Genomic DNA, 12,526 nt, shown 5'->3' with positions numbered 1-12,526 from the left:
CCGAGCTCTACCACACACTAACACTGAAACGTCAGTGCTGCCCACATCGCTGCATCAGGACACTGGTCTCAGAATGAGTGACTGGGCCACAACACAGAGACTCCTGATGGAGAGGCTGCAGCAACGGAGTTACAGGTGGGTCACTGGCTACTTGATATAGTCAGCTTGCAAAGGACAGGCCGAAAGAGACAGTGGGGTCTGCCCAGCAGGGGCAGTCACTTCACACTCTCCCAAGTATCCCTGTGAATTTTAGCTCAGGCACACTACCAAGTGAAATGCCAAGTGCTGAGTGATCTGAGATAGCCTTCTACAACATCCTCGGTATAGACTCAAGAAAACTGGAGCCAGGGACCGAGAGGCCGGCCTGAGGCTCCATGTGGATAAACAGCAGTCCAGGGGATGGGCCTGGATTCCTGAGCTCAACGCCAGCATTCTTTTCATGACGCCATGCTGTCTCTTATAAAATATGTGATCGAGAGATTAGAACTCTAATCATTCCTGTTTGTCCCAGCCACTGGAATTTTATTATTTCTGTCTCAAGATAAAAAGAACAAACTAATTTTTTTTGTTTTTGAGATGGGAGTTTTACCACGCACACTCAGATGTCCTCAAACTTCTGATCCTTCTGATCAACTACCTGAGTTCTGGGATTACGGGCACGAGACACTATGCTTGGCTTTCTAGTCAATACTTAAGAGAATTTACAAGTGATTTTAGAGGTTCAGTCCTGGTCAAGGTTCCAGCCCTAAGCAGCGTGAGGGCCATTTCATTAATTCCCCTGAGATCCTCTCCCTTTGAGGAGGAAGGTGGCAAACTTTCTCTGCAAAGGGCCCAACAACTATTTATTCTTAGGCTGCTGTTTCACCAACGAAATGATAGACACACATAAAGGAACTAAGCAGACGTGTCCCAGGAAGACATGTCACATGATGTCAGTCTTCACAGGAGGTTTTAAAATAGTCAAAGGCATTCTTAGTCTATAGACCATTCAAAACCAGGAGACTGGGGCTGAGTTCTGTGGTGCATGTTTTAATCCCAGCACTCAGGACGAAGATGCAAGCAGATCTCTGTGAGTTTGAGGCCAGCCTGGTCTACAAAGTGAGATCCTGTCCATCATCCACCTGCTTCCTCCACCCCTCCAACCCACACACCTGACCCTCAATCTGTCACTTGCCAACTTCAGCTCCAAGAATGGGGTCAGTAATATCTGCTACGCTTCCTTCGCCAACTACAAATTGTCTTATGTAGAATGGGAAAGTCTAGGTTTATGGATGGGGAGAAAATTACCTTGGGATGTTAGCTACATACAACTAATGCAAACAATAAGCACAAAATAGATATTGAAGAATGAATGTAATTTTAACTTGCTTTAAGAGAAAAATATAACAACTAGCTTATAAGAAGGTTCCCAAGATAATAATTGATATGGTTCTAAATGTGTTTAATCTGAAAATCAAGTTTCAGAAGGCAAAAAAACAACAAAACAAGCAAACAAAAACAGTGGTTGGGCTGGAGAGAGGTGGCTTGGAGGTTAAGGCACTGGCTGCTCTTTCCGAGGACCTGGGTTTGATTCCCAGCATCCAGAGGGCAGTTCACAATATCTGTAACTCCAGTTCCAGGGACCCAGTGCTCTCTTCTGGCCTTTGTGGGCACCCGGCATGCAACCAGTACGCAGACGTAGTAGGCACAGAGGCAAAATGTCCACACACACGCCTTCTTTGGTTTTGTTTCAGTTCAGTAATCTTCCACGAGGGAAGTGAAGATGTTATTTTAACTAAGATCAGATGCAAGGAGGAACAGAAGTCTGAGTGCTGAGGAAAAGGGTGATCTAGACTGAACCAGGCCGATGGATGGAGTTCAAAGCTGTTCAACAGATACAGAACGTGCTGAGATAATCTCAATGGTTAACATATTTGGAATGGGAGACCCTGACGAGATTTGTAAAGCACACTTTGGGGTGTGTCTGGGGGGGTGTCTGCAGAAAGAATTAACTCACTGGAGCAGACCGTATTAAACACAGACAGTGTCATTCAAGGGCCTGGAGGCCTAAACGACACAGAAGGGGCATTCTGTAGCTAGCAAAGACATTCTCTTCCTGTTTCCAGGCCACAAAAGGGACCCACTTTGATATCTGCCCCTGCCTCCACCCCATGTTCTGCTTTGCCAGGGGGAGCTGTTCCAAACCCATGAGCCGGAGGGCACTTCCCTCCTTGACATTCTCAAAGTTGAAATCATCCAGCCCTTCCTCATGGGCAGATGGCATTGTGTCACTGGCAGTGTGTACAGATAGGATGAAGGCTGCTCAACAACTACCTCCCAAGAATGTGCTATGGCCTGGAAAAGAATCATCCCAGTGCCCTTAGAACAGCATTTGTAGCTGCAAACTTCTGAGTCTATACAATGAGTTAAGGATAGAAAACACATTGAAGAGTTAGCTGCCCCTAAAAATCTACTGGTGAGCATGTGTTCTCAGCAAAGATGGAGAAGATATTGGCAAAGGTGGAAGATATTGGGAAACAACCTCTAAAGCCCACAGGACAGTAAGCAGGGTCTCATCAACCTACAGTGAAGGCTTCAGGAGCTGTTTTGTCTCAGGAAAGACTCCCACACTATCAACTAGACCCTGTTTGGGGGTCAAACAATGGGAGCAGGAACTATGGGAAAGATCTCAGCACACTGCACTGGAGGAGACGGGTCACTTTATTCAAAGGAGATCACAGGAAGGAAGGGGACAGAAGAGGGAAGAGAAGCTATCACCCAACTGCCCCTTGGCAGTTCTGAGTCACAAGCACATGGGGAGTCCCACCTCCTGCCCAGGGTGGCCCAGGTCAGGAGGTCCACGCCCTCCCACAAACAATAAGTGCTTAGAATGGAATAACTGGTGTCTCACCCTTCTCGATCCTCGTCCGTGTTGTAGTACACCTGTGGGGAAAATCACAGTCACATGTAGGCCAGGAAAAGCAGACTGTCTCACGAAGAACGATATTTGATTAGCAATGTCCCCCCCTCCTGTGTGTGTGTATGCGTGCGCCCACGTGTATCTATGAAAATGCAACCTCCTCATAGTCTCCCTGGGAATAATGTTAGATTTTATAAAGTAAATTCAGAAATGTGACTATTTCTAGCTAAAGCCGGTCTGGTCTAACCAGATTACTCTGGCCCTCTGCCAAATGTTGCTCCAGACATTAAGAAAATCCATCGGTGAGATCTAAACACGTTGTTCAGAAAGGCTGTGCTCCATAGGTGGGCTGACTGGACACTGGGCTGCCAGAAGAGAGCAGACAAGACAGGCACAGCAAGAAGGTAGCAACAGAGCCCCTGGGTTTGCTCCCCAGGGGAACTGGCTGCCCTTGGTTTCCCATAGCCACAGAAATGCTAGGTAACAAAGAAACAAATGGCTGAGGGGCCTATTTAACATATCAAAGCAGGTGCTGGCCAGTTCTCCCAGCATCCCTCAGTACCTCTTCTCAGTCCAACCCTAAACCCTGATCCCTATATAACTGCCATTGGGGCTGCTCTGCTCTCTCGGCCTCTTGACTGGGGATGCATCTCTTGGCTGGTGGCTCCTCTCTTGCTCTCCCTCCCCAGTCCTCTCATGGTCCGGTCAAGTCAGCCAGCCATACTCAGCATGGACTCCTCCCTCTGCGAGCCTTCTCCCTTACATCTACAATCAAAACCTTCTCCATGCTTCAGGAGTAGTCCTAGCCTCCTCCGTTTACGTCATTCATTATCTGTCTTCAGGCTACTACAGTCATGTGGCAAGAGGAAGATCTCCAAGGAAAATCTTCTTTAGGAGAGCTCAGTGACAAGTACAACTAGAATAAAGAAATTGTGAAGCCTCTTGCTGGGCAGTGGTGGCACAGGCAGAGACAAGAAGGTCTCTGTGTGTTCGAGGCCAGCCTGGTCTACAGAGCGAGATCCAGAACAGCCAGGACTACACAGAGAAACCCTGTCTCAAAAAACCAAAAACAAAAAAAGGAAAGAAAATGTGGAGCCTCCTTGAACTGATGGAGACGAGCAGAGGGTCTGTGGTGGTAGGTAGTTAGTCTCCTGCCTCGTTATCTCTAAAGCCTAACGTGCGCCTTTTGTGAACTGTATCTGTGTGCTGTGGAGTCTTTGAGCTTGTGTGGACAGGAATACCCATGTCAGTATTCTCCTCTAAAGCTGTCACTGTCCCTGACCAACCTGGGCCTGGGCAAACCCCCCAATACCCTCTCAGAGGCTTCCAGCAGGACTGAGGGTGTTGCCAAACACAGTTAGCGGAAATGCTCCAGGTTGAGTCATTAGCAATTAGCTTATGTATACAAGACCTCTTTCCTCTTAGACTTTTTTGTGACTATTGCTGCCTTGGATTTTGTTTCTTCTTAAACAGAAAGCCATGAATGTAAAAGCTCCGTTTTCACCACCCCAAGAATCATTGTGGCATCCTTCTGCCTCAAGGACCTCCTCAGCACCTAGCTCTTCCCAGGAAGCAACTTTTAAAAGCTCCAGCCAGCCACTGTCCTGTCCTCCCACTATGCAAAGCGACTGACAACAGCCTGTTCCCAGGACAGCCAAGTGAGTTGCCAGGACCTCCAGTCAGGCTCCCTTCGGCTCACTCTGAATCCGGGGTCTCAGGGAGCCCAGGGGGGCTGTGAAGGAGACTTACCAACTGGCATCAAGCCACCAGGCTGCTTTGCCTAGTGAGGACAACAAACTAAAGGACACACTGCTCCCTCAGAGTCTGCCTTGGGCACGACACTGACGGGTGAGTGAGGTTGTTAGGCCAGCCAGGCTGGGACACTATTCCTCTTAGGATTCATTTACAGCTTTGTGTATTTCAGAGAAATCTTGCCAAGAGACTCTATCAGGCTATAAGAGTGACATGTTACCACAGCCAGAATGATGACAGGAAACAGAACAGTTTAGCTCAGTTACTGCTCTTCTGGAAGATACAGGGACCTCACATCATAAAAGGACAGCTACATGCTTAGAAGGTTTTTTAAAAGGGGGCAGGAAACCCATACCCCCTTGCTGGCTGTCTTTTCTGGACAAGATACAACATTCATCCTTTCCTATGTCTTGGTTTCTGCAGAATAAGGCAAGATAGATGTTAAAGTAATTCTGAGCAGAAATGAACCCCACAAAAAAAGTGTGAGTATATTTATCACCACATTATATCATGAATGGGGAAACACACTCACACATGTGCACATAGGCACACATGCACACACCACAGTCCTCTCAGTGTATAGCTGCTCTGTCACTACAGAAAACATTCTCCAGGGGCTGGGGAGATGGCTCAGTGGTTAAGAGCACTAACTGCTCTTCCACAGGACCCGGGTTCAGTTCCCAGCACCCACAAGGCAGCTCACAACTGTCTGTAATTCCAGTTCCAGGGGACCCAACACCTATGGAAAAACATCAATGCACATAAAAAAAAAAAATTAAATAAAATAAGACATTCTCCAGAAAGAGAAGGAGAAGCCAGCATGAGTTCTCCTTCAGGCTGAGGTCAGGCCCAGCACTCAGAATAAGAGGGACTTGAGTTTACCATATATTTCTGAAAACAGCCTTTTACCCAGGGACTCCCGATTCAAAAGAAAACCAATCAAGGCAAGATTAAAATCCCAGTTAGCGTGGCCAAAAACAACTCTGGCTGACACTAAGGAACTCTTTTCCCACATATTTAAGCAACCTTAAAGAAGAAAAGGAGGCAAAACCTTCCATTACAGAGGGCCCAGGCATCGGTTAGCATATGAGCAGTCCTGGGCCAGCGGGCAGTTCAGCTCAGTGGCCTTGGAGCACAGGACACAGACATACTGGTTTCCTGCTTTTTGTTTTTTTATTGAGCAATATCATAACTAGTTCTCCTGTGGATACATAGTAGTATCTACATAATCTTCCACAAAACTAAGCTGTCATAATGGTCTAACTATTGATTATTTATTTGGTTTTAAATCCTTCATTTCATTTGGAGATAGAACCATAGAACTTAGTTTTTTTGAAGGAAGATCTAATACACGCTTCCTCTATCCTTCAGATGAGAAATGATTTATCCATTAAGTGATAATGATTAACTTACTAAGGAAAAATTTGTTGACAAGATCTTAATTTTCCCCCACAGGGCTAATGTGGGAAGTTGTTGACAGTTTTACCTTTCACCACTAGGTGGCGATATGTGCCGTGGTAGAGTCCCCTTGACTCAACAACTCCTGACAGAGAGGATCAGCTTTCTCCTGCTGCTCTGTCAACAATTTCCTAATAACAGCTCACACCTGTCTTTGCCCTAGAATGTCAGTATTTTCTCTCAAGACAGGCTTTTCTGTAAAAAAAAAAAAAAAAAAAATCTACTTTTTGTGCAGAATGATACCAACTTTCCTGTAGCTAGACCTGAGGGTTGAATTTTGTGGTCCGTTCAGCACCGGCATGGAGGGCGGCAGGAGGGTATGAGCAGGGGTCTTACCTGTCCAGTCCTCTGCAGGTTTGCAAAGTGAACATCTGGTATGAAGAGCACGGGCTGCGAGTGCAGGTCAGGCATGGTTTTGAAGTACGTGATATCGCTCTTCTTTTGTAGGGGTATGGCGGCCAATTTCCCATCAGAGGCTGCATGCAACCACAAGCCCAGGAACACAGTTATGCACGCCTGAGAACTCTCAGCCATCAGCGAGTCTTAGCCAGAAGTTCCCAGCACCCTAGACGTGACTAGACTTCCAATGTCCCCCAGACCCAACTAAACAAAAAGAACGTGGGCTTCCGGGAAGGGAAGTACTGCCCGGAAGGCTCCTCTACTTCCTGCTGTGCGCCCTGGAGTCCAGAGTCTAAGACTTCTGTTTGCTTCCATAGGAATGGCATCAGCACCCCCACCCCCACCCCTCCATCTCTACTGAAAGGGCACAGCTGGCCATGTCTTCATTTGCACCCTCCCTGGCAGCCTGCTGGCTGCAATCTCCCCTCAGCAGTCAGTCCTGAGGGCAGGGGTGTGTGTGTGTGTGTGTGTGTGTGTGTGTGTGTGTGTGTGTGTGTGTGTGTGTGTGTGTGTGTCCACGACTCACAGTTGTTGCACTGGGTTTGGGAGGCCTGGCCCTTCCCTTTCTTCCGGTTCTGCTTTCTTTCTTCATCTCGGATCTTTCTTTCTGCTCCCTAACAGGGAAAACAAAGAGAGACCAAGCAAGGTTCTCAGAGCTTGCAAGGATAGCCACACACTCCACACTAAACAAGGGAAGAGAAGGCCCAGAAGCCTTGGCTCCTGCCCTGCGGTGCACCCTAACCCCTGGGAGATGCCAACCGGTCCAGACTGCCTCCTCTTCCTGTCTCATGCCTATTTCATGAACATGAGTTTCGAATCCAGGTGCAAAGAACCAGCTGAGTTTTCTAGCTCAGTGTCACTGATTTTTATGCTATTTTACATTAAATTTTGAGATGCCATTGATACTTACAGGTCATGGAAATTCATAGCAAGAGGAACAACATACATAAATATAGGTCCAGCTGCTGAAGAATACTCACCAAAACAAAGAGAAATGTTAAATGCCCCAGTAACTCCTCATTTAAATCTGCGGCATTGCAGGGGAAGCAGGAGGCTCTCCAAAATACGGAAGTTTGGAATGGGAAAAGGCAGCGTTATTCGTTGGGTGCATACAGGGCAGTTACCCATGTTGGAAGCTCTGTAGAATTTAGTATTTAATTAAAATAGATGAGGGTCTTTACTATCCACCCATATAAATGATAACTCACTCAAGACACACCCCAAAGTTAGACAAGTTCTTTTCTATTTTTTGCAAAGTCAATTTTTGTTTTATTTTAACTATTAGTGTCGTGTAAAGAAACAGGCTTGTCAGTCTGGATACTGTCCTGCTTAGGCTGTTGTTGTTTTGTTTGTTCGTGTTTGTCAACTAGACACAAGCTACAGTCATCCGGGTCGACCCTCAACTGGGTCATTTTCTTGATTGATGTGGAAAAGCCCAGCCTGCTGTGGGTGGTGTCACCGTGGGCAGGTGGTCCTGGGTGGTATACAAAAGCAAGCTGAGCAAGCCAGTAAGCAGCTAGCAACATTTCAGGTCCTGCCTCCAGCCCCCGCCCTGGCTTCCCTCTGTGATGGACCATGACCTGTAAGTGTGAAAGGAAATAACCCTTTCCTCCACAAGCTGCTTCTGGCCGCAGACATTACCACAGCAGAGAAAGCTAGCTCCGACGGTGGGAAGATCTGAGTGAGAAAGACTCCCACGGCTTGGGATTTGAAGACTGGGCCCCAGCTGGTGGTGACGTTTGGGAAGGTGACGGTTTTCTGGGAGAAGTGTACCACTTCGGGTTCTCTCTCTGCTTTATGTCTGCACTGGAAGATGTCATCTCTCATCTTCCTGCTCCGACTTTTATGCCTTCTGGACCCCGGAGAGCTACCTCTTCTCCTTGCCCATTAAGGAACCTGAGATTACTGACTTTTTCCTGAACGCATCCCTGAAGGATGGGGTTCTGAAGACCACGCCAGTACAGGAGCTGCTGCTGTGAGGACCAGGTTCAAGGCTGTGCTCACTATTGGAGACTACAATGGTCATGCTGACCTTGGTGTCAGGTGGTCTAAGGAAACAGCCACTGTCATTCAAGGGGCCATCATCTTGGCCAAGTTTCCATCACTCCACGGGATTCATGAAAGGTGACAGGCTGAAGTGGCTCTGTGCTGGTGCGTCTCATCCCTGCTCCCAGAGGTACTGGCATCGTCTCTGCTCCTGTGCCCAAGAAGTCACTATTTATGGCCGTTGTCGATGGCTGATACACATCAGCCAGGGGCTGCACTGCCACCCTGGACACCTTTGCCAAGGCCACCTTTGATGCCATCTCCAAGACCTACATCTACCTGACCCCTGACCTCTGGAAAGGGACTGTGTTCACAGTGTCCTTACCAGGAATTCACTGACTATCTTGTGAAAACCCACAGTAGAGTCTCCATTCAGAGGACCCAGGCTCCAGCTGTGGCCACCACATAAGAGTTTTTAACAAAAAATAAATAAAGTGAATTAAGTCTGCTTAAAAAATAAGAACTTGGGGGCTGGAGAGATGGCTCAGAGGTTAAGAGTACTGGCTGCTCTTCCAGAGGTGCTGAGTTCAATTCTCAGCAACCACATGGTGGCTCACAACCACCTATAATGAGATCTGGTGCCCTCTTCTGGCAAGCAGGCAAATATGCAGGCAGAATGTTGTATACATAATAAATAAATAAATTTTTTAAAAGAGAATTTTATATGTGCAGTATAGATTTCAAGAAGAGAGAGAGTATACACTCTTGGGGAACTATCACTCTCCTTTCTAAACTAAAGCTGTGATCTCAGTAAGACCCAAGGAAGCATTATACATTCAGAGAGGGCGGAGAGACTTCCCTCCACTAAGACCTGCATCGCTTTATCCCCTACAAATATTTGTGGTCCAAACCTTCAGAAAACATCACTCCCACACTTACAGAAGTGGGAAGAAGTCTGTTTCATCCAAAAGTACACATCATTTGCTACAGTTAATGCATGTGGCTTTAACTGCACATGCACGGTCCTGAGATCCCTCTTCACATGTGTTTCTTGACAGCTCTGCTCTTTAATGCTGGGATATAAAGAACACTACCAAAAGCACTATCCTGGCTGCTTGGATAAATAACAACCATTTAGCCATCATTTTTCAACTACTTTTTCAGATATATACTAGGTAGTTAAAAGAGGAACTATTAGGAATGTGACATACCTTCTGAATGGCAAACTGTACATAAGTACGATCCTTTCTGGGTTTTTATGTTTACAAATATATCCACACACGTAAACGCTTTTTCCTACTACCCTTTCCTTGATGAAGGAACTGTCACATGACTTCAGAAAACAAGCCCTTGGGGAGAAAGCATATACCCCCTTTCTCATCCTCTGTCACTGAAAGTCAAAATACATGAATAAAAAATTTTTTTAATTGGCAAACAAATGGTATAATCTATCTACCCCCTTATCTTATTAGACCAGCGGTTCTTCACAGGGGTCCCGCATATCAGATATCCTGCATATCAGATATTTACATTATGATTCAAAACAGTAGCAAAATTACAGTTATGAAGTAGCAACAAGAATAATTTTATGGTTGGGGTCACCACCACAGGAGGAGGCTGAGAACCATTGGAGTTCTTAGAGTGCTTTTCCTGGAACACAGGCTCACAGCCACAATGTGACAGTCTCCGCAAGTTTGGATTTTTGTTTGGTTAGTTTTGGATTTTTTGAATGTCCAGCTGTCATCCCGACATTCTATGTATTAAATTAGTCTGAACGGAGACGGGTCCTGTCTTCTCTGCTGCCACTGCTCACAGGAACGCATTTCTCCCCGTACTATATCATTTGAATACAGCAGCCTGCGGCCGTACTTTTATGAATGTCGGGCAGCATGGAATTAGCTAGCGGCCTCTTTTCCTTCCTGTTCCCCATCATCTAATCTGAAGTAGTCACCAGTCCGACCACACCTATCCATACCCAGTGAGACTACTCTATCTGTATTACCTAATTCTGTGTGTACAAGTGTTTGTGTGCACATGTGCCTTGGCACATGTCAAGGCCAGGGAAACACATGGAATGTCCACCTCTATTACTCTCTGCCTTATTGCCTTGAATCAGAAGCTTGCCACTGAAGCTGCACTGGCTGGCTGGGCGGTTCTGGAGACCCCCACACCTCTGCAACAATGTTGAAGTTACAGGTACATGTATATGTCCAGCTTTTTTTTTTTTTTAAGAAGCATAAATATTTATTTGTTTGTTACAAAGGAGTTTGTATACAGTGTTGGAAATCTACAACTTGTTGTTAAATTCACATTTGCACTTCTCCTTTTTAAAAAACATTTATAATCCTTATTTTATACAGATATAGATATGTAAATACAACATCGAGTTCAGTGGTCCTTTAGCATTTTCTACTTAAATGTTTGTTTGTTTTTTTTTTAACATAAAAAACAAAGTTTTCCAAAGTTTAGAGTTATTTGAAATGGGAAAGTATTTTCTTTGCAGAAAATAGTGAAAATGATAACATTTCCCAATAAATTCTTTTAAGTCAAATAATAGCTGAAATATACATATAAATATTGATTAGATTCTGGGATACAGAAGAAACCTATCTTCATCTGTTCAGGGAGCTATGTTTTACTTAAGTTGTGTAAGTGAGATCCTATTCATCTTCTCCTTCACTGTTTGATTTATGTCAGACATTTTTCTATAGGCTAATCCATAATCTTAAAAAGATTTTAGGGGTTGGGGATTTAGCTCAGTGGTAGAGTGCTTGCCTAGCAAGTGCAAGGCCCTGGGTTCTGTACTCAGCGCTGAAAAAAGAAAGAAAGAAAGAAAGAAAGAAAGAAAGAAAGAAAGAAAGAAAGAGAGAGAGAGAGAGAGAGAGAGAGAGAGAGAAAGAAAGAAAGAGAGAAAGAGAGAGAAAGAAGAAAAAGGAAAAGATTATTTTAGCCTCCCCTTCTGAAAGTACGGCCAGCATATCCTTTCATCAGCTTGATACAGTACAAATTCTTATCCTAATAGTGAAATGTTTCACTAAAGCTTGCCCAGTGATTGGGCAAAACCAAAACTTATTATTATTATAAGCCACAGTCATCCTAGTATGCCCAGCTTTTTATATGGGTGCTGAGGATCCAGCTTCAGGGCCACGGGGCCATCTCTCCACATCTACCTAGCTTTTAAATAGTCGTCCTATGGCTACTTGGTCAGGCCACATGGTCACCCCCTCCCATCACTCACAGATGTATGGATAATGTGAGATCAGTATGCATCAGCAGGTATCTGTGCTTCCGTGGCTAGCACTCACTCCCTGCCAGATTTCCAAAGAAGGAATGTTTACTAACTTGAGGTGTTTAATCTTATTTATATTTTATTTGAAGTTTGTGGTTTTCTATATTCTTTACATTGCAGTTAATTTGGCTAGAGATAAAAATCCTTGGCCATATTTACTTTATTCTATTCAGATCACTATTTTCTCCAAACACAGTATTACTGTTGAAATTTTTGATGATAAAAATCTCCCTATTCAATTCTAATTGTCTATTTTCCTTTCTTTACTTAGATGCTCAAAGTACAGTTTTGTGTCTTTTCAGTCCGATATCTATTTACTTGTTTTTCCCCTCCTGAGACAGGATCTATGTAGCTCTGGCTGCCCTGGAGACACTACATAGACCAGGCTGGCCTCACATTCAGAGCCCCTGCCTCTGCCTCCCCAATGCTGGAATAAGGTTGTGGGCCACTCCGCCCACTAGGGTGGCTTCCATCGTTGTCCCGAGGCAGTTCCTCAGGCATGGGGATGCACTGTCTCAGGATCTTCTGATGTGTCCTGCTCTATCCCGCTGCTCTAGAGCTGGCTGCTGTCTTTGTCAGTTCACTCTTCGCCGTGACCATTGCTCTGCGAGTACTGGGATCATCTTTCTCTCTTCTCGGGTATTTCCATTCTTCTCTTTCATAATTCCATTTTCGAAATCTTGTTTTCCCACCTGTATCTTATGACTTTATTGTCATATTGTTCAGCCATTTGTTGCTCGCAC

At 45.3% G+C, this 12,526-nt stretch overlaps 1 protein-coding gene across 1 annotated transcript in view; it reads right to left on the bottom strand.

Moving 5' to 3' along the window:
* Grhl2 (grainyhead like transcription factor 2) overlaps positions 1–12,526 on the bottom strand; it is a 134,403-nt gene that overhangs the window by 20,175 nt on the left and 101,702 nt on the right. The window contains exons 10-12 of the mRNA XM_036208413.1: positions 7,035–7,122; positions 6,446–6,585; positions 2,891–2,922 (exon numbers count right to left, since the gene is read on the bottom strand). Coding sequence (XP_036064306.1) covers positions 2,891–2,922; positions 6,446–6,585; positions 7,035–7,122 — 260 coding nt within the window. The remainder of the gene's footprint in view (positions 1–2,890; positions 2,923–6,445; positions 6,586–7,034; positions 7,123–12,526) is intronic.

This window comes from Onychomys torridus, chromosome 16 (genome assembly GCF_903995425.1).
Source record: "Onychomys torridus chromosome 16, mOncTor1.1, whole genome shotgun sequence".
Classification (NCBI taxonomy): Eukaryota; Metazoa; Chordata; class Mammalia; order Rodentia; family Cricetidae; genus Onychomys; species Onychomys torridus.
This window is presented reverse-complemented; position numbering and strand designations above follow the sequence as displayed.